Source organism: Vanellus vanellus (genome assembly GCF_965231255.1).
Source record: "Vanellus vanellus genome assembly, chromosome: 1".
NCBI lineage: Eukaryota > Metazoa > Chordata > Aves > Charadriiformes > Charadriidae > Vanellus > Vanellus vanellus.
In genome coordinates, this window is record NC_138905.1 from 134883066 (window position 1) to 134909474 (window position 26409).

The window sequence follows — 26409 nt, forward strand, 5'->3', positions numbered from 1 at the left end:
TAGGCAAGAACAATGTAGAGAGTGACAACAACTCTTCATTTTGCTCTCATTTTAGAACAGTGTTTTTTGAACTGTTGGTGCCCTCCAAAAACAACACGGAGAGTAGTTGTTCACCTACGCTGCCTCTGTGCAGGTGTGCACAAATATACATAAAAGGCAGTTGCCTGACATCTGGGGATGTTGGTTTTCAGTATCAATGCTAAATTTTGAAAAGTTTATTACTGCTGGGCCACTATGCTAAAATCTGGAAAATATACCGCATATTATTACTGAATGCAATTTTCTCTGGATTTCCTTATTGATCTTAAGAAAAACAGGTTTAAAATTCATTCAATCTCTCCAGAATATATACGCTTAAAATAATAGAAACCTTAAGATATTCAGGTGCATTTTTGTTATTGCTGTTAGTGGCAATAATACCAGTCCAGAACACCACGAGCCACAGCATTCGTTTTTCCCCCACTTTATCCCATCATTTATCTTATCCTTATGATCTTCTACAGCTGAAGAGTAGGTGATGCTATTTGCTCAGTTGGCCAATTTAACTTGTCTGTTGAAGCAACACGCTGAGTGTAAAAGCCCTTAAAATTGCAGGCAGAAACACCAAGAGAAAGGATGTTTAAGCTTTTAAAGTAATTACATAAAGTATAAGAAAATGTTTCTTGACCACCGGAGTAATTTTTGATAGTTGTTTTCTTCTCGGTCGCCTTGTTTGTTCTCCAGCTTGTATACGTTTTACAGCATTTCTAACGGTTCAAGACTAGGTAGTAATGTTTTTAAGCAGGGGGTTTGATGATTACCTGAGGCCTGCAATTCTCAGGATCAAAATAAATCCTCTGGAAACTAGTGTGTGGTGTTCACTTGAGAGCTTTACAAAAATAGATGTGTATTGCTGCTGAAATCAAGCCTTAATGATTTCCAGAGAAAAAAACAACTATGATGCAGGAAAGATTCAATGACAAGAAGGAAACGGTAGGCAACGTGCTGCGTGATGGATGAAGTCCTTGCTCTAAGAATAAGATTTTAAAATAGTTGCATGAATAGCTCAAGCCAAAAGCTTTGCATTATCACCCGTATCTTCTTGCTGGGTCGAAAAGGAAGAACTTGAAGTCAATGGCAGTCGCAGGTGATTGAGGAGGCTGTACAGGAATGGGCCCGAGTACTTAAAATTACATAGCTGGAGAAAGACATTAATAGCTGTGAGAGATGTTCACAACCAGGGAAACTACTCTGATGGTATTTCGTCTTTTTTTTTTTCTAGAAATAACAGCCGCTCTCACCAAATTCAATACATGAGCAGCACAGTAAGCAGGATCAGGGCAATATCACCATATTAACATTATGTTCGCACATCCCTTTTCAAAATAACTTCTCTCTTTTAAAATACATGTGACAACATTGTTGCAATACCATTATTAGTGCCTTAAATATGCAGAGCTGTGGGGATTTATACCAATAAATTCTATGGAGTTATTCCTAATTTTCCTGATGTGAGATCTCAAGAACAGTTTTCACTTTCCCCTTTTTCTTCTTTTTCTTTTCTTAAACCTCTTATCAGTTCAAATACACGAATCCAAGAGAATACAAATTCTGGTGGTTGCCTGCTGGAATAAGTTTGTTCTCTCAGTTCCTGGCCGGAGACTGCCCTCACCACAGCTGGCAGACAAACAAGAAATCTGAGGAGGCTTTTGGAGACTGAATACCTGCAGTAGTGTGTAGGGGACAGCAGTGAAGCACCACTGGTACAGGCATTTAATGTAGTCCTGGTCAGAAATGGCTAAAACTTCCCCAGGTGAAGTCTGGGACAGAATTTCTTTCCTTTTTAGCAAGAAACATTTGCATTTCTAACCTATGTTTTTTCAAGATTAATTTATACTGATGTTCCTGGGCCAGTGCTGGTTTTCAGAGCAGAAGGTGTCCTATAGCAAATGAAACTGCTGGTGGATTTAGCAAATAAACGAGTTGATGGAATGAGGGAGGGGAAGCAGGATGGGTCAGGGTAACAGTCACTGAAGAATGCTAACATGCTTTGCACGTATTTACTACCATTACTACCACTACTATTAAAATTCCAAAGACGAGTATCAGTCATGCCCACAAGGTCCTGGCATAGCTGGACATTTTGAAACTTGATCCCTCCTCGGACTTATCCTGCTGTTTCACTGCAGTTTCTCCTCCTGTCACCTTTCCAAGATCAGGCTCTTGCACAGGCGAAGAAATGGAGCCTTTCTGCGCCTCTGCCGTCCTCCTCAAATTCCTCTGCTGGGGCTCTTGGGTGAAAAGCCTGGTTCAAAGCCTTTGCTTTTAAAATCCTGTTACTGTATTTATCTCACACATTGGTGTTAATTCATACACTGAGATTGTTTGCACTGGTGTGTTGCCAAAGTCCTCCCAAGTTTACACGGGCCGTACGCCTAGCGGCAACAGCACGTTTTTCACGTGTTGTTACAAGAAAGTCATGATAACCTCATAAATAAAACATACGGGCATCATTACGTCACAAGAGCCCAGCCTCACTACGGGCTCTTTTTAAAGAGCAATTTGGTGATGCTGTCAGAGCCAAGACATGCAGTCAGTCATCCTCTCATGTTCCTTCGGGTTTTAATTAAACGATTACTTTACAGCTTTCCTTAAATTTCAAAGCTAAATAATGTAGGACTTATTTCCTCAATTAAGGAGAGAATTGTTATCTGTTGCTCCGAGCCTAGACTGCAAAAAAATACCATGGTTCCACAGAAAGCTGTTAAAGAAAGTTTTTACAACTGAATTTGTTTGGGTTTTTCGCTTTGTTCTGAACCAAATTCTTGCCTTGTCTGGATGAGGTGTTACGGATTTGAAGTTATTTTGACAAGTAACCTCAGGAGTTGACCTAAGCACCAGTATCTCAGTTTCTATAAAGTAACACAAACAGCTGAAGCTCCTTTGCTGGAGACTTAGAGGTTTAGCTAATTTTGTTCCACTGAATGATAGAAATACTATTTTTTTTTTTATTAGAAGAAGAAACCGAGTAGCGTGCCCACACACAATTAGGCAGCTCACTCTTGTTTCAAGACAGGAGACGTGCTTTGTGGTTTGGTGAAAGTATTTTGATAAAACTCAAAGGAAAAAAATACCTGGTTGCGCTAAGGGGTAGGGGTGGGTCGGAAGTGGAAGAAGAAAGCATAAATGTGAAACTCCTCCAAAAGCAGAGATCAAAGTTAATGAAGCCATGCAAGTCTTATCAGGAGGTGTAATAAGATAGTGAAGTATAAACGAAACGTTTCCCTTTAGATATTATGAGAGGTTGGCTGGTAAAACCATGATTACCCTTGGACAGCACTTCTCAATGGTGGATCTTGCCTTTGCAGATGCTGGCTCCACCAGACCCTCTCTCACTGCTCCAGTGTGCTTTTTCCCCTGTAAGTGTTGCCGTTTATGGGCTCTGTCTGCAGACACCAAAATGAATGACAACCAAGCTAACTCACCCCCTACAAAGGGCTTTTAATTTTACTTATCTGGTCCACATCAGTGGAGAAGGGGTGTTCAGCAGCGGCTGCTGTGGTGGTGAGCCCGGCAGTGCAGGAAAGCCCAGGCAGCGCTGCCCAGCACAGCCCGGGCTCCCTCACTCTGCCTGCTTCTGCGCCTGACCTTGACGGGGTCAAGGAAAGGGTTTTTTTCTTTTTTTTTTTCCGAAAATAAAACCAAACAACATACTATGGTTCAGAGAAGTTCAGCTCCAATAGTAATGTTTTATGTGGAAAACGAAATGCCTCCTTGAAAGAACAGATATGAGATATGCAGGATGTGTCTGCTGTCGAGGGTTAGTTTCTGCCTTTGAATTCTAGGTGACTTCCATTCCTCATTTCCAAGTATTTAGCATGCAAACCGCAGCCATGCTCTTTCCAAAGGGAATGTTTACTAAATTAAACATTAAAGGAATATGAAAGCTATTCTCTATTCTAATGATACTTAATTAGAAAAAAAACCCAACATGGAAATAGATTAAAATAATTAGTCTTAATAAGCAGTAATTGCCAAGTCTTGTGCAATAGAATAGCCTTCACAATTTAGAGATGGAGAGTAATGATGCTGTGGAACTACTAATAGACACTGCTTTGAATATTAATTTAATTTGTAAAGTGTGTTTAAATTCTTGTTTTCTTAGACTACATGGTCCCAACCATTGACACCCCTGTCTACTTACTATCCACCAGGACAGTATCCATCCTGTTACTCATCAGGATAAATGTATACTGGATCAAGACCATCTGAGGCAAATTCAAGTAAATAGGTTAACAATGAAGTTTAATAATTCAGTTTAAGTAATGTAGAAGTTTACCATACACACATAGAGGTGGGTTCTCTGAACTTAGTGCTTTGGACCAGTTTTTGCTCCAAGTGAGGTGTCTGCTTAGTGTTTGTTAAGTTTCAGGGCAGTGCTCGCCCCCTTACACGTAGAGAACAGGCAAACCACTACATCAGCCAGAGCAGGGAATAAAACCAAATCTTTTTTCTCTTGGTTCGATTTTCCTAATCTTGCGAATGAAACCGTAGCTGCCTATGCAGTGATTATCCCGTGTATTGTAAGAGGTATGCCAAACTGGTACAGCCAACCGTACCCTGGGCTGCATCAGAAGTGTGGCCAGCAGGTCAAGGGAGGTGATTCTACCCCTCTACTCCACTCTTGTGAGACCCCACCTGGAGTACTGCATCCAGCTCTGGAGCCCCCAACACAGGAAAGAAATGGACCTGTTGGAGCGCGTCCAGAGGAGGGACACAAAAATGGTCAGAGGGCTGGAGCACCTCTCCATGAGGAGAGGCTGAGAGAAGTGGGGTTGTTCAGCCTGGAGAAGAGAAGGCTCCAGGGACACCTTATAGCAGCCTTCCAGTACCTAAAAGGGGCCTACAAGAAAGATGGGGAGGGACTTTTTACAAGAGCATGTAGTGATAGGACAAGGGGAAATGGCTTCAAACTGTGAGGGGAGATTTAGATTAGATATTAGGAAGAAATTTTTCACTTTGAGGGTGGTAAGTAGTCCCTGCAGTCCTGAGTAATGTGCTCTGGGCAATCCTGCTTTAGCAGGGGACTTGGACTAGATGATCTCTAGAGCTCCCTTCCAACTCTGAAAATTCTGTGATTCTCTGATTCTGTAAGGCACTGGAACAGGTTGCCCAGGGAGGCTGTGGATGGCCCATCCCTGTAGTGTTCAAGGCCAGGCTGGATGGGGCTTTGCACAACCTGGTCTAGTGGGAGGTGTCCCTGCCCATGGCAGGGGGGTTGGAACTACATGAGCTTTAAGATCCCTTCCAACCCAAACCATTCTATGATTAGCTGGTTGAGCCTTTTTCCAGCTGGCCTGGGTTTCTTTGGGAAAGTGCAGGTAATGGCATCTGCCTGCTTCAGGCTCACTCGCTTGACCTAAAGCTCACTCTGCCCAGGTGTCTCCCCGAGCTCCTATTAATGAAAATATCAACAACAGCGAAGAGGAAGCAAGCATCGTTTAGTGCAGCTTGCCACTGCATTTCTATGCCATATAGGTCAGTAAATCTTTTGCAGTCCCTTTTAGTTGGGAAGACACTACTACTGAATTGAAAAATAATCTTACGCTGCTATAGGCTTCTCTTATGAAAATGGTTTTGTGGAGATGCAGGAAAATATTTTGTACGGCGATCGTGTGGGTTTCGTCCTGGTGTTTGAGCTAATCTAAAAAGGGGTAAGGAACTGAGCGGGATCCTGTGGACGCTCAGAGACAGCAACCAGATTTATAGCTGTGAAGAGGGATCCCTCAGTCCCACCGACAGTGACTCTGCCAAGGTTGAGAAGATGGAGAACAGAAGAGAACACACTGCTAAGAGATCAGTCTTATAAAAGGAGAGCAAAAAGGTGTCAGCAGCTAAAAGTTCGAAGGATAGCCAAAGTCAGCAGCCCACGCTGGTATTGGGCACATAAGGAATCTGAGACCACTTCTTTGAAGTACTTCTAATTCGGGCACCAACAGTAGGTAAACCTTCCTCTCCACTCTTTGTCCAGTGAATATAAACACCTGACTTCACCCTGTTTGGCCACGGTTTGATGACAGAGGAGGTGCAGCACTATGGCTCTGAGCTAGGGCAGAAATGTCAAGTCTATGTACCAGAGGGTGCTGACTCTGGCTCTTTTTTGGGGCTTAAATTAATTTGTTTTAAAAAAAAAAAATGTTGACAGGCTAACTTGGTTTTGGCAAGCTTTATACCAGATCAGATATCGTCTGCCTGTGCCGCGGTAAGGGTGCTGTATCAGGTATCACCCATCTTCCTGCGGCTACTGTAAAAACACAAAGCCAACACCAATGCAGTGCTTGGGCTAAAGCAAAAGCGTGTGCCTGCATCTCATCGGAATCAAATGTATATTGATGAGTTGGTCTGACAACGCAGTGAGCTAGGAGTCACAATGCTTCACCAACTGCCTCAGATGCCCAATGGGATCTAGGTAGCGCCAGCCTCTCCTTTCGCACGCGGTTTAAATACATTCCTCAGTGGTTTTTCTACCATAGGAAGACGCCGCGTTTCGGGAGGGCCGCGGTCCGTGCCGGTGCGTGCTCCCGCTGCTCCCGGTTCCCGAAGAGAACACTCCCTCTCCCCCAGGCGCCAAACCTGTTCGTCCCGCTGCGGGTACCCCGACGGGCAGCCCGGGGAGCCCATCCCCGCCGCCCGCCGACTTCAGGCCCCTCTGGGAGCGACCCCGTCCCCCGGGGAAGGAGAACGCCGCAGCGCCGCACCACACACTCGGACGGCGCCGCGGGAACTGGGAGAGAGCCTCGGAGAAACCCACCCCAGCCCTGCCAGAGGCGCCTCGGGCCCGGGCAGCCGCAGCGTCCCCTGACAGGTACGCCATGGCCGCTTCACCTGCGGGCCGGCGGGCAGCACCCAGGCCGCGCCTGCCCGGCCGGTCTGCGGCCTCACCGCCCACACCGCAGGGGAAGGGGCTTCGCTATCGGCCCGGTAAGGCCTCGGGGAGGCGTCCGGCCGAATCGGCCCTGCCCCAGACCGCTGGGACGGCGGCCGCGCTGCCTCCCCAGCAAAGCCCGGCACTCCGGGCCTGCCCCGCTCCGGCCGACCTCGGCCCCGCGCAGGAGCCGGCAGGCGGTCCCCGGGGCTCGGGATAGGGCCGGGCGGGACGTGGCACGGGTGGGGTCTGTTTTTCACGGGGCTTTCCGGCTGAGGGGCTCCTCAGAGCTCCGAACACCCCCTGGCAAGGGCCGGGGCGCCCCTTCTCCTCCTCTCCCCTCCTCTCCGCGCTGCCCGGCACCTCCCCCCGAGAGCGCCCAGCCGGGGCGGGCACCCCGCGGCTACGCGGACAGGCAGCACTGAGGCTGCCTCTCGCCCCGGTGCCGCCTCCAGGGGCGGGGTAGGGGGGAGGTGCCGCCCCGCCCGGCCCCGCCCGCCCCTCCTCTTCCGGGGCGCCCGCCCTCCGCCCGCCCTTTCTCTCCGCCGCGCCCGTGGGGAGCAGCTGCAGCCGGCTCGGCCCGCCGGGACCCGCCCCGCCTCCTCGCCGGGCACCTGCTCGGGGCGGAGCGGACGGAGGAGCGGCGGGAGGCGGCGGAAGCGGCCCCGCTGGCGGTGAGTGCGGGGGCTGGCGGCGGCCCCGAGGTCTCGGCAGGGCCTGGTCAGGCCCAGCGTGTGGGGGGAGGACGGCGATGCCGGGGCCCGGCCGGTGCCGCGGGCAGGGTGAGCCGGAGCCGGGTGCCCGGGGGCGGCGGTCATTGTCCCTGACCGGGCCCATCCCCCGCCCTGGAGACCGGGAAGGGCCGGGACGGGCCCCAGGGGCTCCACCGCCCCCCGCTGCGCCCACGGCGGGGAAGACGGAGGGGGGGGGAGAGGCGCCACTTCCGTTCCCCGCGCTGACCCTGGAGGTGTTGGCCGGCGGCGGCGGGTGCTGCGGGGACAGGAGGTCAGCGGGGACTCTGCCGATGCCGGGGTGGGCTGGAGCAGCGGCCTCGCACCCCCCCCCCCCCCTCCCCGCCTGTGTATATGTGTGTACGCATCCACGCCCGTGTGTTTTGTGGTCCGCTGGATGTTTGGGGGGGCCAGGAGCAAAGCTCGGGGCAGGGGCGACAGGAGGTGCCGTGGGGGCTGTTAGCGCCGTGCCCTCCCTTCCTTCCCCCCCCGGGTCTTGCCGGTTCCAGCAAACCCGCGTTGCCGTGAACCCGCGGGGCACCACAGGGCACCGCAGAGCTGAGGTCGCTGCGCTCTGTTACTGTAAGGACAGCGTTTTCCTCAGAGCTGAGCGAGGCATAAATACCAGCAGTCCCTGTTCTTGGTGATTTATACGTGGCTGCACACAGATTTAACACCAGTTATAACGCGTGTTTATCATAACTTAAAGCAGTACAGGTTTTGTATAGCAGTCATATCTTGTTTCCAGTGTGTCTTTTGGTTTAGCTTAAGATATTTTCAGGATTGAGTCAGTCCAAAGCAAGATTAATTGGTGCTGATTTGACCGGATCTGTGTTTTCTGATACTTTTTCAGCTGGCTTAGTTGATTAGGCACAATTATTCATACACATCTGAGGGGGCAGTGATGTCTCGGGAGGAATCAGTGATAGCACTCCTCACTTGGCTCAACTCCATTCAGAACAGTAATACCTAATTTTTATTGCAATTCTTAAATGCCCCGAGTCACTTGTAAATATAGTTTAGGTTCCTGAAGTACAAGTGTTTAAAACAAAGGTTACTCAAATTGCTGGGAGATTTTAATTACCTGCTTACCTTGTGTGTTTGTGGGCCTCAAGGAAAAGTGAATCTTCTGTGAAAGTTTTGCTGGGTGTGGACTGCTGGAGGAAGAGCATGGAAGAGGATGCCAGGAAGGGAGGGGAAGAAAATATGCAAAAGGCATGGAAGGATCTCTGGTGACGGAAGCCACGTTGTGGCAGGCTGTGAGACACAGGGTTGGGCAGAGAGGGGCAGAGAACATGGATGACTAAGTCTTTCCCCTTGTTTTCATCTTTGCACTCTGAAGGACTAATCAGAAGCTATGAGGATTTTTTCGTGGTGTTTTTTTTTTTTTTTTAATACTGGTGTTGATGAGGTGAGCTGACATTAATTAACTTTCTTTAGAGGCACACCCTGTTATCCTGATAAACAGCTGTCTGTCTTAATGAGTGTCCATGCACTCCTCCACATCTGCCTTCAGCAAAATAACTGGTATTTCTGCTACCGCTTTTGTAAGAGTGATCAAACCAACTCTACTTCTGCCTGCACTGTGATGAGATGGGCTTGATTTTGGTGCAGTCTTGCGTTGTGGGTGTTCACCTGTCAGGAGGTAACGTAGGCTGGGTTGGTGTCGCAGCAAGCTGGTGAGCGATGTGGTTGCATGCAGTTAGGTTTTCTTTTCCTCTCAGGTGGCAGCAGGCGCTTGCTGTCTGCGGGGAAGGCAGGAAATGTGCTGGGAGTCTTCCAGCGAGGGCTCATTTCTCTGGTGTGGCTGGGGAAGGCAGCCTGGACTTCCTGGCCTCCTGGCAGTACTTCTGCATGGCATTGCTGATTCTGAATAAATAAGGGGTTTCTTTTGGCATTCTGGTGTTTTTGTCACTGAAGGTGAAAAAGCAAAGGTCTCCATTGTGGTTTGAACATGTTGGAGAGTGTTTGGTAGGCAGGAAGTTGTTGTGGTTTGTCTCTGGGACTATGACAGGAGCAGATTTAACACACTTCTGGCATCCCCTTAGAAAGGGACAGGCATAAGTGGCTGGGGATGGTGCTGTGACATTTAAGGCTCTGTAATAGGTTGGTGTTAAAGGCCTCTAATTCAGTCCATTATAGAAATAGCTCACCAGTACGTTTAAGGGTTGTGCTTTCTTTGTGTAAGGAAAAAAAAAATTAAAAAACATGTTTATTTGAGAGTGAAATACCTGATTTATTATGTGATACAGATTTATCCTGCTCAGTCTTTCCAAGTTGGCATTGTAATCTGTTTTTCTGCAAAGGTGAGGCATCGCCTGCTAATTAGTGTCATTAAATGGGTTGGTTTTAAATGAGAGCACACTGAGCTCAAGTTACATGCTCAGTAGATCTACTCAGTTATTTTTATTCTTTTGCTCAAATACATGGGGCAGGGGAATACTTTGTATGTATCCCTAGCAATTACTTAAAATTTGTTCAGTGGTCTGTTAAGAAATACTGTATATTCCAGCTAGGCTTGTACTGTCTGTAGCAGGTCTTCATCCTACTGTGAGTGCAAGGAGAAACAATAATTTTTATATCTATCCATTCTGTATAGCAAGCAGAAGAGAGTGATGCCCATGTGCTGCTCCTGCGTGGAGTGGTTACCTTGCTCGCATGAGGCCTGGTTGTCTTTTAAAGATCTTTGGTATTGGGGTACAACATGTGTGAAGCCTGCCTTCCTCAGCTTGTGCCAAAGAAAAGGGATAAAGCTGAAAAGGAGGACAAAAAGTTCTTTAAAGCTGCGGTGACTGCAGTTTTGGAAGGTGCTTCTTGTGCTGAGGAGGCCGTGTCTCTCGGCAGATGAACAGGAGCGTTGGAGCTCACGTGCTCCTTGGATTGTGGCACATTCGGCAGCAGTGTGGGCTCGTGGTGCTGCCTCCTGCTATCGCTGCCCACTGTTCCCAGCCATGCTGCTTCAGCTGTCGTGGGAGATGCTGTGGACCAGATCAGGAAATTTGGTAAATATAGCATGACAAGGAAAAAGGAAAAACAGAAGGGGGGGAAGGAATAGCCCTATTATCTCCATGGTGGTGAGGATTCAGGGTGGAGGCTGCAGTGACCTGGGGGTGGTGCCACCAGACCTGCTACAAAATATTTTGGAGATCCAAAGCATAACGTTGGAGATGTGGAAGGTGCTCCGAGAGTGGCAAAAGCCCAGGAGAAGGGATCTGTAATCAAAAAGAGCACTCACTGAATATCAGAGAACCATGAGGAAACTGAGGATGCAAATTTGGATCTTGGTCACTTGCATTGATCTGTTACCTGCTGTGTTGTCTAAAAGAGGGAATGGTTTAGAAATCCCTCAGCCGAGTTTCATTTGCCTCAGCTGAGTTGTGTGTCCTTGACTTAAACAGCTGTTTTAGCTAATAGTCTTCAAACCTGTCACATATGTCCTGCCCTGAGGTGATGTGCCTTGAGTTGGGTGTCACCTCCCTGGGCTGGCAGAGCTGTAACCAGCTCCAGGTGCCTCTCTGGTGCTGGGGCAGTGATGCTGGAGCATGCGACAGAGCTGTGCTGCACACTTTGTGACATCCTTCCTCTAGCCCCTGCAAGGGCTGGGGGTGGTGGATGAAGGTGCTGGTTGGGAGCTATGGTTTTGAGATTGAAGGTGTTCAGTAGAAAAAATTGTGGAGAAATGGGTGTGTGCGTGGCCTAGCATGGCACTGGAAGCCTCTGCCTGTGGTGATGGTACCCAAGCCAGTCTGGGAAGTGTTGGCTAAAGGAGATGTGAAGTCCTGTTGCAGGTTCAGAAACATTCAGGCTGGTTTGCTGGGAGATGTCTCTGTTCTTCTGCTCTTTCCTGGGCGTCTGCTGTTGAAGGTGATAAGATTTGCCTGGAAGCTGAATGGGCAAGATCATGCCAGGTTTGTGTCCTGCTTGGACAGTGGCTGGGGTGGGAGCAGCACGGGACAGCCTTTGAATCGGGTATTTTAACTTGACTACTAGAAAAGTTGCTGGTTATATACTTTTCACTTAAGGATAGGGTAAATGGTGTTCTGTATTGCAGGCTTCAAGATCTTTCCCTTTTTTTTTCTTTCCCCCAAGTCTGGATTGCAGCTGAGCTTTTAATTTGATTGTATTTCTATCAAATACTTGGATGTCTTGGTGTTGAGACTCATTTCCTGGCTTCTCCTTCTTGACCAACACTGCAGCAATACATGCTTTGGCCTGTCCCTCGCAGCTTCCAATTGATCCCCTGCCTGGAAGACGGTCAATGGAAGGCTTGCAGCTGCTCCTTATATTTTTGGGCAGAGTGAGGGAATAGTGAGCTGGGCAGTTTATGAATCAAGGGTGAGTGTCTGTCTCCTGTATGACCCAACCTATGAAAGACTTGCTTATCCCTTCCTCCTCCAAAAGATTTGGGAGACAGTGGCAATGGTGGTTGGGCAATCCCTTACAAAGGGGTGAGGAATGACATCTCCCTTCACTACAGGTGAAATGGCAATTGAAGAGCACCTTCTTGATGGTGAGCACCACTGCTATTGACCTGCCCTTTGCGTGTCCTGCATAGGTTTTCTTCCGTGATCTGTTGTAGATGATGGAAGGCAACCAAAAGGCATGTAAAGCAGTCCACGTATTTATGGTTTGTTTACAGGAGAGTTAACTACTTCTACTCAGTCTGTGCTTTATCTGCAAGGTTTTAGCTGTTTGGGGCTTGCTGGTGTGAGGCTTTTTGGGAGGAGCTCCAGTTTCCCATTCAGCTGGATGCCTGCAGTCATGTATGATTTCTTGTATTTCATGCTGGAGGAAATCAAGGAGATGAAGATTGTTAAAAATTTATAGCCTTTCTGAAAGGGGGCGTGTTCAGGTTGGCATATCCCATACAATTTCTGGTCACTTTCAAGTTACGTCTCAACATACTCCTTTCAGGTTTATAGTAGACAGATACTACAAGAATCTCATACTTGTCAAAGCACTGATCTGTCAAGGGTGGAATCAAAGGAGAGCTAGCAGCAGGCTTGAGGCCATTCCCTCTGAGGCAAGTTGTCTGATTTCAACTCCAAAAGTCAAGGAAAAGAAAATAGAAGGTGGGGGTTCCATTAATATTTTAAAATTATCTAAGCACAGTTACTTATAATTCCTCCAGCGAGTTACTTAGTGTTGTAATACAAACACAAGGAGCACTATGAACCTAATAATATTGCTTCCTAGTTAAAAAAGTAGTTTGTCACGTTTTCATAGTGACAGCATCCCATAAAGTACAGCAGGAGGACTTGGTGAAATTCAGAACCCAGAGCATAGCAGGTCCTGGCACCTTTGCTTCGACATGACTTTGCCTTTCAGAAGTGCCTGTATGGGTGACTTGGGAACCATAGGGCCTTCACTTGATTCAAGTACTTCTGCTTATAGACAGGCTTGCTACCTGGGACCATCCTATGAAAAGCTTGCCTTTGGTGTGGAACCATATTGCTGGTCTAGGTGAGATGATTAAAACCCGAATTTAGCAATGTGCTTACAAATTCTGTATAGATTAATTTGTGATTCTGGTGTTCCGCTGGTAGTCTTGATTGGGGTCGAGTGTCTGCTGCCTTTATATGCTGCATATTGCATCTTGAACCTCACTGTGAGGAAATCATATTGCGCGGGTCACTTTTTTTGGAGGCGCACTGAAACAAATGAATACTTTCTTTCCACTAAACAAAAGGAGTGTCTTCACTAGAAATTACAGTAGTCCTCTTTATCCTAAGGCAAGATCTAGAACATGCTGTCACAGTCCTTCTCACACTTTTAGTACGATTGTTTAGCCAGACTCGAAAGAATAAGTAATCTTTCATTTTGTATGTTCAGTTTCTAGCTTGATCAGCCTGTGATGAGAGATCCTGGCAGATCAGGTTCTGGACAATGGTTGGGTGGGGTTTAATGGTACTTTTCTCTTGGTGCCTACATATTCACTTGAAAATGAAAGAAAGTTCAGAACTGAAAGGAAGATAGAAAGAATTTGAATGGCATGTAAAACACTGTCACTTTTTAAAGTTTACAAGAAGAGGGGGTAGTAGGGAATCTTTGATGCTTGTGGGACATGCACCTCTTTTTGAAATGTGTTAGCCAGGGGGTGTGGGTTTTTGTTTCTGAAGTACTGTTCATTTCAGTAAGGTGTGTTTTATCGGTGAAAAATAGGAAAATATTTTGGTCGCAATATTACTTTTATTTGAAAAAATGGTGAGTACTGCCATTGGAGCATCATATTTAATTTTGGCTAGTACTTTCTTAGGGTAAGCAAAGGGCCTGAAGTTAATTCATGCCATGCAGTCCTCATGCTATGCCTTTAGGATGTAAGAGGCAATCCTAACTTCATATTTGAAAGTTCAGGGAACAAATATTATACATTGTCTTTGGGGTACTTTGGAGTTGATTGGAGGTTTTTTTTGCTTCAGTATCCCATGCAACACTTACAACTTCATGCCTTGTCATGTGGAAAGATTCGTTGCAGAGCAGAATACTCTTATGGTAAATAGGAGACGTTGAGATTTTAAAAAAATTAATTCAAGAGTTTTCTGCAGAACTATGCTGTTGCTATGTCTTGCAAATAATTGTCCGGTTAGCTTATGGTGCAAATTTATGAGCAGGAAGTCAGTGTTTCCAGAATCACTCTGAAATGTAGTAGATGGCTTGTCTAACGCCCACCTGTGGTGGTCGACATTAGAAGCACGCTGTACATTCTCCTTTACGATACTGCTGTTCTAGCCATGAGCTAATTGTACAAAAAAATCAAATATAGCAAGGGGTAATACTTTATTTGAACAATTGGGGGTGAAGGGGTGGGTGAGGCAATGGGTCAGGCATGTGGGTGCATACCTACTTTTCCAGGTTTCTTGCATACCTTAAAGCTTGCTGTTTTTTCTCCCCTTTCAATTTTAGTTGGTCAAGTAAAAGATTCAGTTAAAGAAACGATTTAAGCACTGGGAGTGTCACAAAGGCCATACTTGACCAGTCCAGACTAGTTTTCGGTCTCCGTGAGTGTCTGTGAGCAAATACTTAGAGAAAATACCAGAACATGTATAGAGTGACACTGACCTGGGTGTATTCTTCCAGTTTCAAGTGACTGGTTGTTCATTAATTTCAGAGCTGTTGATGGATCTGGTTTTGTATCTATTTATATTTCTGGCCTTTACAGCATCTTGTGATAATTAGGAGCTGTAGAGATGGGCATGTGGTCTGAACTCCAACTTTTAACCAGTTACCTGATAATCTCGCTCTGCTTTAATCCTTGTGTTTGCTAAATAATAATCAGTTCCATTCCTGTTCACCAGTTATGTTACTGGTGAGTTGCATCCTTTCATCACTTATTCTTCAAGTTTCTAGTGTCCTTTTGCAAAGAAGAGCAAGAAGGGTAGATTGCAGTGATGTTTTTCTCATTCTTCTGTAGCTTTTATGAGAAGGGATGCCCAGAGCTACTTCCAGGATTCAGTAGCAGTTGCTTCTGTCATAGTGCATACACTGTATATTTAAATGTGTCTAGGTAGCAGGTTATTAACAAGTTAAGTATCAAAATGAAAAGTGATTTTTTTGTATGTGGTTTTACTTGGATGAAGTGTGTGATGAGACTTGACAGAGCAGTTAAAGCCTACAAGAGACTTGTAACCATGTAAAAATATCAGTGTATATTACAAATCTGAAGCTCGGTATATATGAAGTTCAGAATTTAACTCGATGCAAAAACATTTTTCTTTGTGAACTTGATTTTTAAGCTGGCTGTCTCTCCCCTCTGCATCATCTGTAGCACTTAATGCATACTAACAATTACAGCATTTCTTTCAGTTGCTGCAGCTTGCTTGTGAGGTAATTATTAACATTTAAAAACAGTGAATAGACAGCATTGCAAAATGGAAAGAAAAAGGGAGCAATGGTCAAATATTTAAATATTTATAAAGAAAATAATCTGTGTTCTAAGATCAGCAGTTAGGAAAAGTTACTTGCCTTAAGATGGGAATTAGAGGTAAAACATTCTAAAAATATGCCTCACCCCAACCTTGAAGCATCTAATACTAAACTTGTTAAAAACAAGTCTCCCTGTTGCAATTTGTAGTGCGATTCTGTTATCAGACTAGTAAATTGTATCCTTTTTACAGCTTCAAGAAACTTATATAAAAACGTGAGAGAAGATGACAAGATCTAGATCAAGATCACCACGATGGAAACCAAGGTAAATATGTATCTATAGCTTGTGTTCTGAAATGTAGCTCTATATAAGGATTTATAATTAGGACTTAAAACTTGCATAAAAGAAGGAAAATTGCATCCAGAATTGCAATTTGGAAAGTGTTTTCTATAAATTATAACTTGTTTTCCAAACTGAAAGGCATTTTTTTTCCGAACTTGCAATCAATTTTATTATGGTGGGGGTTTTTTGTTTCTTTTTTTTTTTTTTTTTTTCTTAAGATGGAAGTGTTAAGGTTTTGCTGTCTGCCAAGAACCTTGTTCAGCTTGCATGTTTTGGGACCTGGGACTACCTTAAGCACAAAATCCAAGCACCAAACTAGTTAAGATTATTTTTACTGACACACCACCTGGTGCACTTCATGTCTGTAGTTCACTCCTGTTTTTCCTTTTGGTCTACAGGGAGGGCCAGATTGACTGTTTAAAAAAAAAAAAAATACTACTTAGTTCAAACACCTCGGGCTTTCTGAGCCTTTGGGGTTGATCTGCAAATTGATCTTTAGCACAGTTAGATATGCTTTGCAGCATGAAGCGAACTGAAAACATGGGAGTTAGTGCTCTTCTCTTTGGACACTAACCTAGTAGCATGTGTCATTGATTTATATCACCAGAATAACATCCAGGTTACTTCATGCTGTTCGTTACCTGCCTAATTTTTAGGACTTGCAATGCAAATTTGAGGTGTTAAAACTAGGAGGCTGGAATACAATTTTAAGCTTTTAAGAGCTATTAGTGTGTAATATGAAACTACTTTTTTGCTGGTTTTGGGTTGCTTTTCTAAACAGACTTAAGTTGTGATAACCAAGACCAAGGGAGTTTGGATAACACATAAAATGTGTTTTCTTTTGTTTTTTAAAAAGAGAAATCCTATCTGCCTCCATACTAGATTGATAGTTGTGAGTATGTCCTTTGAGCGAAAGGCAGGGAGGAATGCCCCAGCTCTTGTTAAAATGCAAGCCTTAACCAGAATGATATGGAGTGGCAGCAGCATTATGGGTGGTATCGGAAGTTAGCTGTTACAGTTTTATGAGGATCTGAGGTTCTCAGTTCGAGTTTGTTTGCAGAAATGGAGCAAATAGTTTTGCCAAATTGTACATTTGCAGTATGTGTACAAAGGAAGTGACTTCCTTGAGTTTTTTCAATGTTTTTATTAGAGTGTATTGGGAGTATACAGTGAATACTTGAATTTAAGCAGAATTGTTGTGTCTGAGATTATTTTCTGGCTCTTGCTAGTGGCTTGTGCTAGTGTGGTTTTTTTTTTTTTTATTTAAGGAGATTTTGGCTCTTAAGTTGCTTTCATTTTTGTAACTGTGAAAATGCAAAGCTGAGTGATGCAATTGAGTGGATCTTAGCAATTGAATCTTTAATAGCAAAAGCTGCAATAAGTGTGGAAGTGCATGGGTATACATGTATGTATATGTAGACACAGTTACACAAAGATGAAAAACATTTCTCAAACTCAGTCTTTTCTGCAGGAAAAAGCCTACCTGTGTGACATTTTAAATAGGTAATTTTAGAATGTTTTCAATCAGTTTTTGGGGTTGTTATGGCAGGAAAAGAAAACCTGAAAGGTCCCCCTCCCACCCTTTTTTTTTTTTCATTTCTTTATATGCTTTTTTCCTTCCTCTTTTTTCCTCTTAGCACTGAAAAATATAGGGAATGCTTGAGAAGTGTGAATATACGTATAACAGTTATCTTCAATGTAGTGGAAACTTCATATATATGTAATTATTTTTAGTTTTAAGTGAAAAAAAAAATGCAAAGAGAGAAAAATTGACTTACTACTATTTTGAGTGCGTATTTCCCCTATGAATACTTGCAACAGAGTAAAAGTAAGCTCGGTACTCTAGACAGGCAAATGACACTTTGAATATCTTGTTTTTAATTTTTTTACCAGTTGATTAAAAATTTGTACTAAACTACTTCCTTAGGGGATAGATGCTCTCATTAAGAGGTTGATTCAATTTTATGGGACTATTCAAAGTGGATTTTGTTTTTGCCTTAGGTCCTTATCTCCAGCATTTAGGAGTCCAGAGCACCATAGGCAAAGGCATGCTCATATTAATTATGACTGTGAATATAAAAGCTTTCGTAAGGACCCGAAGAAACCTATGCCTTGGAGAACAGAAGATGAAAAATACGGACAAAGCAATTCCAGGTTTGCACCTTATAGAAATAACCACCAGAGAATATATGAACGTAGATCACCTTCACCAAACCTGAAAAGAATTCCCATGGAAGATACTTACAGTCATAAGCCCTACAGAACACATTCATCTGAAAGAACTGAAAGCAATAGGAGATGCCAGTTACCACCAGAATACTTGGAAATACCATATAAAGAGCATGATCGTCCGTTTTACCAACACAAAATGGAAGAAAGATACATGTTTGAGCACTACAAAGTCACTGGAAATGAAAAAGGAATGAAACCTTTTCATAGACCATTAGGGGCTTCATGTAAACTTGAAAGAAAATGGTATGAAGATGACTTGAGGCATCAGAGATTACATGAAGAGAAGTATGGTCAGTCACCCAGAAGAGTTTCTGATGAATTTACGGCAAGGAGCTCTTTACAGAAGAGGTATAGGAATAAAATAATTAAAACCTGGGTATTTTGGTGTAAAGCCTCAAGTGAAAGTCTGTTTTCATTATAGTTGAAGATATCCACCTTGAAACACGTTGGCCACTTTGTAGTTTAATTATGGGCGACTGGTAGTAGTGAAGTATTTGTCTTTTAAGTAAATCATATTGATGGCTAGAGTATGAAAGGATAATATTTTCCCTCTTAAGAGCCCCTGCACATCTGTACCTTGGCGTGAGGGATTATGGGTTAACTTGCCACGCATTCTGCTGTCCAACATTCTGCACATATAAGTTCTCACTTTCTTCTCTAGTGCAAGTGTAAATTGCTTTATGTCAACACAGGTATCCTGAAGATCACGATTACAGAGAATATGGGCACACGTCTAAAAGGGCTAAAGAAATGGAGAGGTATGACGGTGGAGAAGTAGCAAGAAATTCCAAGTGGAAGCAAGAACGTTCTTTTCCACCCTACCAAGAAAAGGAGGAGCAAAGAAATCTGGGTGCCCAGTCCCACCGATTGGCTGAAAGGGAGTACTCGGAGGGTTCTGTGACAAAGATAGCCTATGAGTACAGTCACAAACGGCGCAGGCATCCGGATGGGGAAAAGCCTTTTTCAGATGATAGAGCTCAGAAGTATGTGAAGCAGGAAGACCAGAAATATGGTTCTTCTAAGGGTGCCCGGAATAGTAAAGAGTTGGATTACTTCAGCGGTGGAAGAGCGAGACGGACTGAAGAAGGGCACGTTGAAGTACCTGTTAAATATAGTTCAAAGAAGGGCTGTGATGCTTGTGTTAACTCTTCCAAAACGGATGTCGATCTGAGGTCTTTTAAAAACAAGCCGAAGGAAAGAGTAAGGAAAGAAGGAGAATTCAGGAAAAAAGTAGATTCCTTCACTAGCCAGCATGATTCAAGTCACACTGTTTCAGATGTGAAAATGTCAGATGTCAACTGTAGGAGGGAACATCTCACAATCAAAGTGGATATGAAGAAAATGGTGACTAAGTACAGGTATTGGTTTCTCCTCACCTCTTCAGCTTTCTTCCTTTCTCTTTACAGTTTATGAATATTGGAGGAAAGCACAGTTTCTTTAAGAGGTAACCTGGATAAGCTAAGGTTTTACTTTTTAAATTTTGTTTTGTTTAAAATGTTAATTTGCCCAGAATGGAAACTTGCAGCCTACCTCTATTAAAAACAAACCAAAAAAAACCCACCCTAGTTCATTTCATGGAAATGTAGTAGGAATTGGAAAGAGCAGATATGACTGACACAAACCTATAGTTAAAAGTTACTTGTGATAAGTACATGTGTTACTTTTATTTAAAAACAAAACCAGAAGAGGTGTGCTTTCTTTTGGAATATGATGGCATTTTGACTGAGTCATTCCTCATTTCTTCTAAAAAGCAAATAACCTTTAAATTACATAAATCTAAGGCACGTATTCTGCTGTTTGAGATCTCAAGTCCAATAAAGCTGTTGAAAAACTAGAGTTCCCTGGGTTATGTTATTTATTGCTGTAACAAATTAAGTGGCAATCTGTTGAGGCATCAGAACTGAAGAAGCAGTAGAGTCTGCTTCTGTCTTCTCTGTAATACTTGTGGTTGCCTTTAGCATTCCCAATGCTGGCTGAGTTGGAAAAAAGTGGTGGTAGTATGAAAATCTAGATGATAGATACATGGTAGAAAGTAAGCAGCTTGGTTTGTGTAGTTTTTTTCAGGTTTTTCTGGTATGTTGCCTTGTGTTGCAGGCAAAAATGTCATATAATGGCAGTAATCGTTTTTGGAAGGGATTACCTTCCCTTTCAAAATAATCTGGCTTCATTTTAAAGGTATTTTGCTTCTGGTCCCAAATAAATGAAAAAAAAAAAAAAAACCAACTATATAAACTTTTTCCCTTTCCAATATTTCAGAAACATATAATACAATGCAGAGCTACAAAGACAAGTTAATGTTTGCACATAAGGGGCTAACATTAAAGACTGTGGAAAGGGAAGTGGAGTAAAGCCCCCTGCCCCAAGCTAGGACAAGCATTTAACTTCCTGAGTGATGATATAAGGAAAATAACTTAATTATTGCTGGGTTTTGTCAAAAGCCCACAGGATGATTCCTATATCTAGTAGCCTCTTGCTATTGTTTTTGAAAGTCATGCACAATGGATGTGGTAATTATTTGCAGACTGAACTACAACATTGATTACAGCTAATTTAATGTGTGGAAGGCTTGCTTCTGCAGCCAAAAGTGTTAAATATTTAATTTTTTTTTTTTAAAGATGAGAACACAAATTTTGTAAAAGCTGATGACTGGGAATATTCATGCTGCCTACTTAAGGCATTTAACAAACACCTGACTTGAAAGGATGCAGCTGGGAAGAATATTTTCTTTATAAACCTGAGGAGCAGGAGGATAATTCAAATAATCTACAGCTGAGATTGTTTGGAGTCCCTCTTGCATGCATTTATTTAGAGTTTACTGGGGGCAAATAGATGACTTCTGGCACCTGCTAGAGGCTACTTCTAATACAATTTTTGTATGAAATCCTAGTCTTGTATGTTTCAAATACAGGATGGGCCAGCACATAATCACTTTGCAGAATTCATGGTAAACAGTTTTTATCCTAAAAGCTTTTACATGGGCTGTTTGAGTCCTCAATTTATCTTTCGAAATGACAAGCATTTTCCTTGCAACAAGAACAGCAGGATTTTTAAAGTGTTATCTTCCATGTCAAAATAACTCTTAAAGCAGCAGTGCAACCATTTGGGGCATAAACTTACTTAGAATGAGTAAAATTTGACAGAAAGATGCTAAACACATTCTGAAGTTCACACACTGGCCCTGGAAAGCTGTTTCATTAGGCTTAAGTGATGATTCATTTTCCAAAGATGCTGTGAAATTTTTACATCTCTGAACTGTTCCTGAAAATTGTATGGTCATTCCTTGTAAACAAAGACACACACATAATTGCCTTCCAGAATTATACTAAAGTACATGAGGATCTTCATTTGCCTGTTTTATTTGATAACCTAGATGAACTAAGTTTAAAATTCACAAATTTTGTATTATATACTTCACTGAAATGAGAATTCCTGAGAGTGTAGTCTTTTTGTATTTTATTATAGCTTTTCTTCCTTGTGACCTTATGAGTTTTTTAATTCAAAAAAAGGAAGAAAATGGGATGTCCGTTTCATGACACTTATTCCTAAAAACTTCTTAATTTATTGTTTTGTTCTACTCATCTATTAGAAGTTTTTCAGATGTAGTGAATTATTTTAAGGTGAATATCTGCAAATTTTTATTCTAGGACTGCTTCTAGTCATACTACAGAGAGACAGATGTCACATGATCTGGTTGCTGTTGGCAGGAAAAATGAAAATTTTCATCCGGTGTTTGAGCACATGGAATCTGTAACACAAAATGTTGAAAACGACCCATCCAGAGAATTTACTCAGGAAATAATCACAATTATCCATCAAGTTAAAGGTGGTTGTAATATTTGGGGTTTATGTTTGTGTATTTATAATTATTAAAACCAAATTTAATGAATTAGATATGCTGTCCTTGTAAATCTTAAGCCTTTGGCTTCATTTATATTTTGGCTTCATTCTGTATTGGTTTAAGGTAAATGTAGATTGAGGATTTCAAGTGGTTGGGTGGAGAATGATTGTAAGAAGGTCTTGGTCCATAATAGAGGCATTATTGTGGAGTGTAAAGGTCGAAAGGATTTTGTGGTAGTACTTAAGACTAACCTGCTTATTTGGGATCAAGAGAAGAAAAAGGAGCTTTGCTGTAGTCACAACTTCCTAGTTATATGTAGTTCCTTTATTTTTTCAGAGTAGTGTTTAGACTACTGCATCATGTTCAGTGTTGAACTTTATTTATAGATTATAGTCACTTGAGTACTGACATGATAGAGCTGACAAATAGTAAACTTCCTATTGGGCTTAATCTCATTAAATAAGAATGATGTCTAAGTTGGGGTGGCCTAATCTTTCATTTGTGAATGTTAAACTGTAAGTGGAAATAGTTTGGCATTTAATCTCAGAAGTTGTCTTGGTGTCCTTAAGAGGTAATCTTTTAAAAGATACAATTTCCCACTGTGCATTTCAAATACTACAAATAAACATTTTTGTATTTAATATCTCTTCACAGCAAATTATTTTACATCTTCTGACATCACTCTACATGAACGGTTCTCAAAAATTCAGGATAAACCAATTGCAAATATGAATGAAGTTAAAATATGTTTGGATCCAGAAATTCACAGGTAACTTATGTGTTTTTTGCCTTAATTTAATTGCATTAAGGTAGTTAATTTTCAGTAGACATTCCACAATGTAAAGTGTTTTTTCACTGACTCTAAACTACCTGCCTGTAGTCTGTAAAGAATTCTGCAGTTGGTCAGTAATGCTTTTGCTATGTATAGTGATGGCAACAAAGCTGGTGAGGGGTCTGGAGCACAAGTCTTATGAGAAGTGGCTGAGGGAACTGGGGTTGTTTAGTCTAGAGAAAAGGAGGCTGAGGGGAGACCTTATTGCTCTCTATAACTACCTGAAAGGAGGTCACAGAGAGGTGAGGGTTGACCTCTTCTCGCTAGTAACAAGTGATAGGACAAGAGGAAGTGGCCTCAAGTTGTGCCAGGGTAGGTTTAGGATGGATATTAGGAAAAATTTCTTCACAGAAAGGGTTGTTAAGCATTGGAACAGGCTGCCCAGGGAAGTGGTGGAGTCACCATCCCTAGAGGTATTTAAAAGACGGGTAGACGTGGTGCTGAGGAACGTGGTTTAGTGGTGGTTTTGGCAGTGTTAGGTTGATGGTTGGACTTGATGATCTTCAAGGTCCCTTCCAACCTAGGTGATTCTGTGATATTTTTGTGTTGCAGGAGGATTGACATGTCTCTAGCAGAACTTCAGAACAAGCGAGCTGTGCCATCTGAATCTCCCCAGGTATCTTGATTACTTAACTTCTTTGGCAAACAGTAAGTTAAAATGATAGAGGTGTAAACAACATCTTCCCCTTGCTATTGGTAAGTCATTTTTACATGCTTTGAAGACCATCAGTAATTCTCACACAGAAATGCACACTTGAGCATATTTGCAGATACCACAGTGGTACAAGTATACTGTGTTCACTGATGAGTAAAATGCAGGTGTGTTCTCCAGAGTAGCTGGAGTGTGATTATTCTTGCTGCTTGAACCCCTAGCTGTTTTTAAATAGTGTAAATACTAAGTAGGTGACTGACTCATGGCTCTTACTTTCCCTGTGAGATTAGAAAAAGCCTTAATGTTTCTTCTACCCTAATGCTAGAATGGCCTGACGTGTGTAATTCCTCAGAACGCTATTTTATCCCATGCTTTCATCCAGGGACATAAGATTTCTGTCTTCCCCTTTCAGGCTATGCTTACTGTGATTTAGTTACCATTTTTTTTCTATAGTGCAGGCATGTGGAGATTCAACTTAAGAACAGTAGAACTTAAGACATACTGGAATTAATGTGTACATTTTTGCCTTCACGACTGTACAGAATTCCAGTGCTCTGTTCATTGTTGCTTGGACACTTATAAAAAGGCAGATGGTGCAAGAAAGGGTAATTGTTTAGGACTACCTTTTGTTACTGTTTTGGACTTTGGATGCTTGGGTTGATGTGCATCTGTCCTAGGTGCGGATAGTTGAACTACATTAACAAGGTTATATACCAGATGCAACCCCTGAAGGACAGAATCACATCAGTGTTTAGTTATTACTAGCTGACTTGACTTTAACCCTTTCTCTTTATTAGAACATTATGAGAGTGTTAGAAGATCCAAATGATCTGCGGCATGATATAGAAAGGAGGAGAAAAGAGAGATTGAAGAATGAAGACGAGAGAGCGTTTCATGTAGATGGTGTAACTCCAAGGTAATTGGCAAACAGCAATCTTGTTGGCCCAAGCTTGTAGTTATCTTATGTGTTCATTTTTTGACTCTTCCACAGTTACGTTCACATATGTTGTGCTTCTTTTCCATAGTTTGTCCTTGTAAGTTTGACTTGGACTGTAATTCATAGAATCATAGAATGGCTTAGGTTGGAAAGGACCTTGAAGATCATCAAGTTCCAACCCTCCTGCCATAGGCAGGGACACCTCCCACAAGACCAGGTTGCCCAAGGCCACGTCTCACCTGGCCTTGAACACCTCCAGGGATGGGGCCTCAACAACCTCTCTGGGCACACCTGTTCCAGTGCCTTACCACCCTCAAAGTGAAAAACTTCTTCCTAATGTTCAATCTGAACCTGTTCTCTTCCAGTTTAAAGCCATTCCCCCTCGTCCTATCACTACGTGCTCTAGTAAAAAGTCCTTCCCCAGGTCTCCTGTAGGGTCCCTTTAGGTACTGGAAGGCCGCAATAAGATCTCCCTGGAGCCTTCTCTTCTCCAGGCTGAACAGCCCCAACTCTTTCAGCCTCTCCTCGTAGGGGAGGTGCTCTAGCCCTCGGATCGTCCTCATGGCTTTCCTCTGGACACGCTCCAGCAGGTCCGTGTCCTTCTTATGTTGGGGACTCCAGAGCTGGATGCAGTACTGCAGGTGAGGTCTCGCGAGAGTGGAGTAGAGGGGCAGAATCACCTCCTTTGACCTGCTGGCCACACTTCTTTTGATGCAGCCCAGGATACGGTTGCCCTTCTGGGCTGCGATTGCACATTGCTGGCTCATGTTGATCTTCTCGTCAATCAGCACTCCCAGGTCCTTCTCCTGAGGGCTGCTCTCCAGCCATTCCCTGCTGAGCCTGTATTTGTGCTTGGGATTGCCCCAACCCAGATGTAAGACCTTGCACTTGGCCTTGTTGAACTGCACGAAGTTGGCTTGGGCTCACCTCTCTAGCCTGTCCAGGTCCCTCTGGATGGCATCCCTCCCCTCCAGCGTGTCTACCTCACCAAGCAGCTTGGCATCATTGGCAAACTTGCTGAGGGTGCACTTGACCCCACTGTCCATGTCGCCAACAAATATGTTGAACAGTACAGGTCCCAGTACCGAACCCTGAGGAACACCACTAGTCACTGCTCTCCACTTGGACATTGAGCCGTTGACCGCAACTCTTTGAGTGCGACCATCCAGCCAGTTCTTTATCGACCAAGTGGTCCATTTGTCGAATCTGTCTCCTCAATTTAGAGACCAGGATTTTGTGTGCGACAGTGTCAAACGCTTTGCACAAGTCCAAGTAGGTGACATCAGTTGGTCTTCCTTTGTCCACTGCCACTGTAACCCCTTTGTAGAAGGCCACCAAATTTGTCAGGCATGACAAAATTCAACTGACATACATTGCAAACTACTCTGTAATGGAGTGTTACTTTGAAAGATGGGAAAAAAATGAAAAGCAAGCTTAAACTATAACACTGAATGGGAAGAGGGGCAGAAATTAATTTAAAGATGCTTAACTATTTTTAAACTCCTTGATGTGCCATGTAACAACATTCTCCTGGTATTTTGTAGTTTCATAGAAGTGTTCTAGGATGAATACATTGTTGTGTTGCCCTGCTTTTTTTGTAATGTCATACGGAATATCAACAAAAACTGGAATTTTATGATTCTTGGAGAATTTTATGAAAAAAACCCTAGATTTTTGGAATAGCTTTACTGCTATGAATTCATCCAACAGGTTTGTTAAAGGTGTTTGCCCCAGAGTGTTTGCCAACCTGTCATCCTCTTTCACGTTGGATGTTGTGAGGTTGGTTGATTACAGAGATATGACTTATTTGTGTTAGAAGAATTGTTGATTACATTTTATTACACTGGCAATTCTTTATCTACACTGTAGTCATGACTTGCAGATTGCTCTTAATATCACGGAATCACAGAATTTTCAGAGTTGGAAGGGACCTCTAGCCCAACTCCCCTGCCAAAGCACGATTGCCCAGAGCACATTACTCAGGACTGCCTCCAGGGGGGTCTTGAAAATCTCCAGAGGAGGGGACTCCACAACCTCCCTGGGCAGCCTGTGCCAGTGCTCTGTCACCCTCACCGTA

The 26409-nt window shown here is 43.3% G+C and overlaps 1 protein-coding gene across 1 annotated transcript in view; it reads left to right on the top strand.

The window, feature by feature from the left end:
- Nucleotides 1-7454: 7454 nt before the first annotated feature.
- Nucleotides 7455-26409, top strand: part of BCLAF3 (BCLAF1 and THRAP3 family member 3) — a 32838-nt gene continuing 13883 nt past the window's right edge. The window contains exons 1-8 of the mRNA XM_082482426.1: nt 7455-7578; nt 15750-15823; nt 17843-18421; nt 18766-19431; nt 21718-21896; nt 22566-22680; nt 23296-23359; nt 24193-24311. Of these exons, the coding sequence (XP_082338552.1) occupies nt 15783-15823; nt 17843-18421; nt 18766-19431; nt 21718-21896; nt 22566-22680; nt 23296-23359; nt 24193-24311 (1763 nt within the window). The 5' untranslated portion in view covers nt 7455-7578; nt 15750-15782. The remainder of the gene's footprint in view (nt 7579-15749; nt 15824-17842; nt 18422-18765; nt 19432-21717; nt 21897-22565; nt 22681-23295; nt 23360-24192; nt 24312-26409) is intronic.